Source organism: Martes martes (genome assembly GCF_963455335.1).
Source record: "Martes martes genome assembly, chromosome: 2".
Taxonomy (NCBI): Eukaryota; Metazoa; Chordata; class Mammalia; order Carnivora; family Mustelidae; genus Martes; species Martes martes.
Genome location: NC_137889.1, coordinates 15,489,529 through 15,495,355, shown reverse-complemented (window position 1 = coordinate 15,495,355; position 5,827 = coordinate 15,489,529). Strand labels below are relative to the sequence as shown.

The window sequence follows — 5,827 nt, the reverse complement described above, 5'->3', positions numbered from 1 at the left end:
ATCCACGCCACCGCTTTGGAGCCCAGCACCACGGCCTGAGGTAAGAGAAAAAGAAAGTAGGTAAAAGCCACCAAAGTTTGAAAACCAAAAATTTAAGCATTGTAGGTAACTCCTATGACACACAGTAGAACATCTGACATTCAGAAGCTGGGCCACCGAGTTACGTAAGTCATGCTAGAAAATATGCATTTGTGGTCTTATGTTTAAATCCACACAGCAATGAATAAGAATTCAAAAAAACATGGTGCATTAAGTGGTCTTTATTGAGATTTCACATCGGTTATCTCCATTATCAGTTCTTCAGTTAATTATACAAGTATGATAAGTTATTTTATATCTGACGTGGGAATTTAAATGTAAAATAAATACAAAATACATTTGTGGTTTAATGAACACTCAGTGAAGCTTTTTTTTTTTTTCTCTGAGGTATTCCTTTCAGTCTGGTTTTATCCCAGATCTTTCTTTTTACTTCCCATAGGAAAAGTCTATTAAACCACACAATGGATCTGGAACCAATGACCTTGAGTTTTAACTACATTAGACGTATTTTTTGATCTCATCATACAACACCAATACGAAAGCTCCGCCCATGCCTCTCAACACATTGGACCAGGCACCTTTGAAGAAAGCCTTGGCTCCCTCATCTTTTGCAATCTTCCTCCAGCAGTCCACTGTCCCAGTGTACATAATATCCGCTGTGGAAACAAATGTTGGTAAGGGCTCTGTAATTCTGGAGGAAAGAGGCTTTTCCTCTGTAAGACACCTATACACAGTGTTAGGAAAGTCAGTCACTTGAGCTCTAAGCCCCAGCTTCATGTGGTGTCCAGCTAGACACCCTCTTCCTTGCATAACTGTCAGTGTCTCTTGTTAATCCTGCTCCTTCCACCCCAAATCAGGTAAAGAACTAGGGCAATGAACTAACTAACTCACATGGTCAGACCATAAAGTGGGAGGGGATGGGGTGGAGTGGAAGTACTAAGCTGGTGGTCCCCCTTTTTATGGATGAGAACAGAAAATCTTATGGGCAGAGTGTCAGATTATATTGCCCAACACAGTTAAAAGAGATACAACTATTAGGCTGAAGCAAATGGAATATTTGACTTTTTGATGCTAAAAATGGCAATTTCATGTTTCAACCTATAGAAGCCAAAATGGCTTCAGGCCATGTCACCCAACAAAAGCACCATCTCCCAAAAGCAGTATTTTAAAATAAACTAGCTAATTAATTAGTTTCCTGTATTTCTGTACCCAGGCTCTAAGGGAAAAGGGCCTACGGCCTCTATAATATTAGATACTTAGTAAAGTTCACCTCAAAATACCTCATTTTTTGATGTTCTTATCTCTGATAGAAACACATTCTTTTCTCTAAAGGAACAGTTGACAGTGTTAAGGGGACTGACTATAAAGCTTTCCTAAGTTCTTACCACGTAATTTTAACCACAACAGTGAAGACTGGGAAGAGCACTGCATTGTGTTCCTCTTGGGCAGAGAAATGAGAGTTAGACCAGTAGGTGTCAGGCTTACCCCCTTTCCGGCCAGACTGCATCATCATCCTACGGCGGACTGTGTCAAAGGGGTAGGACACCAGCCCTGCGACCGCTGTCACGCTCTGGGCAATCATCCAGCTCACAATAATGTGCACATTCTTGGGGTCAGGCAACATCCCTGTGGGCAGAGGCAAGAAGCCAAATGGCTGTGACGTGATTTCTCTCAGCAGCTCAGCCAAAAGCAAGCAGGGATGGAGAAGAGGCTACCGTACCTCCAACTCCATGCCCTACCCTTCTGGAAGAACCTGCCCCTGTGGGTGCCTCACAACCAGGCAGCCAGCCAAAGCTGGGGACTGCCCTGTGGGTCCAGGGAAGCCAGAGTTGTGCCCAGGATACAGGGCATGTTGAAGGGGCTCCAAGTTCAACTCGGTCACTGACAGAGCTATGGCAAGGGGGAGGCAGGCTCCCCTTCTTCCTCTCTGAATAACTCAAGGCCGGAGTTTATTTCAGTAGAGGACAAGGAGACTCCTTTAGCTATTTATCCACACCATACCACCCCTTCAGAAGCAGCCGTTTCAGCTCAGGGACTAGGAACAAAACCAAGATTATTAATAAATATCCGGTCCTTCGTGAGTTACAGACCCCTGGGGACCTTCTTCCTCCCCACTCCAACCCCCTGAGGCCCCTCTCTCACCCTTGGCAGTATCATAGACTCCAAAGTAGGCCGCTCTGTAGATAATGATGCCCTGGACAGAGACGCTGAAACCCTGGTAGAGACCCTTCAGGCCATCAGACTTGAAGATCTTGGTGAGACAGTCACCCAGACCGCTGAACTCGCGCTGGGCGGCACCCTTGCCCACATCGGCAGCCAACCTGGTCCTGGCAAAGTCCAGCGGGTAGACAAAGCAGAGGGAGGTGGCCCCCGCTGCCCCACCGGAAGCCAGGTTACCGGCAAAGTAGCGCCAGAATTGCTTATGCCGGTCCACGCCCCCCAGGAAGATCTGCTTGTACTTGTCCTTGAAGGCGAAGTTGAGGGCTTGGGTGGGGAAGTAACGGATCACGTTGGCCAGGTTACCCCTCCAGAAGGAGAGAAAGCCCTGCTCCTTGGGGATTCTCACCACACAATCAATGATCCCTTTGTACTGCTTCTCAGCACTGATCTGTTTGCTGGCATGCTGGACCTGCAGGGGGGAGGAGGTGGAGGGAGGGGAGGATTGGGTGAGGATGGCCAGAGCAGAGGGAGAAGGAAAGAGGACAGGAGCAAATGAACGTTTACAACTCTCTGAATTTCTTTCTTAAAAAAATCTATGGGGAAATCAAGCAGATAGTAACTAAAGAAGTACGTCGGCTACCGGGATAACAAGCCAAAAAAATCTGCTTTTGCCTCAATTATCAGGGCACTTGAGAGAAAAGGTTCTTCCCCAAATAAACTAAAAAGACCCCACTGTAAGAGTCATTTATGCATTGCCTTTTTCCTAGGTATGAGAACTATGCTAGGGGCTTATCCGGAGATAGAAATGATTAAAGATTCCTGCCCTCCAGGGCACCTGCTCTGATATAACACACACACACACAATGGGCGGGCAGGAGATAATGATGCCTCAGTCTCACTGGGTCTCCCTGGAGACCAGGATCTCGGAGGAGTAGATGCCCTCACAGAAGTAGAATAAATCCACTGGGTATTAGAGCCTGAAAATTTTCTAGCAGATTATGCAAGTAATTAATTATTGAGGGGTCTGTCGCTGTGAGTGAGTAACTGGGGTTTTTCTTCATGATAATTTTGACTCCCAAATCGAGGAGGCTGGGTTTCTCATTGAGGGGTCCTTGCCTTTTGGGCAAGAAGAGAGACACACGATAGGATGAGAAGGAGGAAGCCATAGACCAGACGGCAGACGAAAAGATTTGGGAACGAGGTAAGACAACATGAGTCTATTCTGAAAACTGTTAATCTCTCAAAACCTATTTCTTCAGCTGTAAAATAGTGGGAATAATACCTAGCAGCTTACAGAAAGATAAATGAAATAAATGTCAGCCTACAGGATGGTGCATGGAACACCCTATGCGAGGTTTTGGGCAATAATTATTCCAAGGTTTGTACTGTAGAAGGTGGTTGCAGGACAAAAGGTGCAAGGGACCTGAAAATCGAAAGGTGAGGCCGACCTCGGAGGCCTAAGTGGAGGGTCAGTGCCGTCCCAGGAGCAGGCTCTGGCTGGCAGTAACCTACCCGGGGTGGGTTTCCATATATAGACACCCGAACGCTGGGCGCCACCCGACACCAGGAATCTGCCAGGGGCGCCGGACCTGCCTCTACGCAGAGGGCACCTTCCCCTTCGCCGTAGGCCGGGGCCCGTGGCCTAGCCCAGATTCGCCGCGGCTGGCCAGCCCTGCTCCGCTCCGCTCCGCTCCCCCTCGCCGCCGCAGCTCGCCCGCGTCCCGCGCGCCCTGCCCGCGCCCTGCAGCACCCGGCTCGCTGCGCCCGCGCCCGCGCCCCCGCCGTGCCTACCTGCAGCAGCAGTTTGACCCTCTCGATGGGGGCGACCGCGGTCTTGGACACGGCAGCGGCGACGCCGCCGGCCAGGAAATCCTTCAGGAAGCTCAACGCCTGATCGCTCATGGTGACAGCCGGGCGCACACAGCCTCCGGGAGCCCCGCTCTCGCTCTCGCCTCCGCCCGGCCAGGCACGGCCACCCGCTCTCCGTCCCCGCGCGACGCGAAGGGGCCGCTCGCCTCGCCCCGCAGCCCTCCTTATATGCCCCGCGCGGCGTCTCGCGAGAGGAGGAGGGACCCCGGGGCCCGGCGCGCACCGCGCATTGGCTGGGCAGGTGCCTGGACACCCCCTCGCCGTCCCCCTCCTCGGCAGAGGGCAACCGGGGCGAAGGCGCTTCCGGGAGGCAGGGGTGGGCCGGGGGCTGTGCCTTCAGCTTGGGACGTTTAAAGGGCAAATTCATGTTATCTGTCCCGGCGAGCCGAGGGAACACCGTGTCTCTGCAGCATGTGGACCGCTGTATTTATAGCACCAGAAGGCTTAGACTGGGGCCGACCTGGGGACAGACAGGGGACCGATGCCTCAAGCACAGCTTGCTTTAACCTCGGGCCTGCACGGGACCCGCACCTGGCCAAGGGCTTTCGGGCTGTTTTCTTCCTCCTTGCAACCCTGTCTGTCCCTCACCACGCTCCCTGCCTGGATGTGGGCCTCTTCGGAGTTGTGTGCGCTCGCAAATAAATTAAGATCCTCCAAAATAAATGCTAACGTCACTTGATGCTGTGATTAGCTCATAATCTGGCAACCTGCCCCGAATCCCCTCTTCCCTCCATTCAGTCCTTCAATCATTCATTCTACCATGAAATACTTAACGTCCCTGGCCTCCAGCGCCACCAGGAGAGGGGAAAGCCCGAGTGCGAGTGCACGGGCACCACGGGAGCCTTACAATGGGCCTTACAGGACGCTTCTTTTGTAAATCCCATAAGGGCTCAATGTGCTGCTCGGCTGTCAACAGAATCCGGGGACATATTCTGGGCAGAATGTTCTCCGGGCGGGTGGCGGCTTCCTGAGGGTCAGTGCTGTTGGCCTTTCCTGTCTGAGCAGCTGGGAGACTGGGAGTCAAGTAAGAGAAGGTCGAATCCCTGTCTGCATTTGCCTCTTCATGCTAGGCACTGAGGACTGGGGAGGCTCCTACAAGTTTCTTCCCAATTTTGTATATTTGACAAAGTTTATGCATTTTTTTTTCATAAACTTGCTGATGAGTGCGCAGCCTTTCATGTTAACTGTTAATTGAACTGCAGCTGTCTGACACCCGGGGTATGGAGCCCTCAGTAGAGCAGAGGTCACTAGTCAGGTGCCAGGACCACGAAGGGTATGCATTTATCTGAGGCTGGGCAGGCTAGAGTCCAGAAATCTAGGCAAGCCCTGTGAAAGCTAGCAAATGCAAGTTTACCAAAGTCAGAGCAGGCAGAAGGTCAAGAATTCAGCATTAATAGAAAAGCCATCGGGGCATTTGTTCAACAAGCCCTGCAGCATTTACCCTGTACCGGGAACAAAGTTTGACCCCGCGGATTCACTATGAGTAAAAGATGGTTCAGGGTCCCAAGAAACTTACAGGTTCTCCGTGGACGTATCTGTCCCTGAGTCAGCTTTATTTCTTACAGCTTTCATGGGTCAAACTAATCCACATAATAGCTGGGTTCCATTCTGTTACTGTTGAACAGTTGCCTAAACATTTCACTTTGTGCATTAGAGATGTTTCTTGTTTTCACGATGAAAAATAATGCTGCTATGTACTTTGCACAAATTTCACTTTCCCTTTATGATTTTCCCTTCTCATTTCTGTTTTTTTTAATGG

At 50.5% G+C, this 5,827-nt stretch overlaps 1 protein-coding gene across 1 annotated transcript; it reads right to left on the bottom strand.

Moving 5' to 3' along the window:
• Window positions 1-240: 240 nt before the first annotated feature.
• Window positions 241-4,435, bottom strand: SLC25A4 (solute carrier family 25 member 4). The gene is made up of 4 exons (XM_080797495.1): window positions 3,991-4,435; window positions 2,182-2,668; window positions 1,525-1,665; window positions 241-695 (listed from the first exon to the last, which is right to left on the bottom strand). Exons 1-4 carry the CDS (start codon window positions 4,099-4,101, stop codon window positions 538-540), a joined length of 897 nt encoding a protein of 298 aa, XP_080653621.1. The 5' UTR covers window positions 4,102-4,435; the 3' UTR covers window positions 241-537.
• Window positions 4,436-5,827: the final 1,392 nt, after the last annotated feature.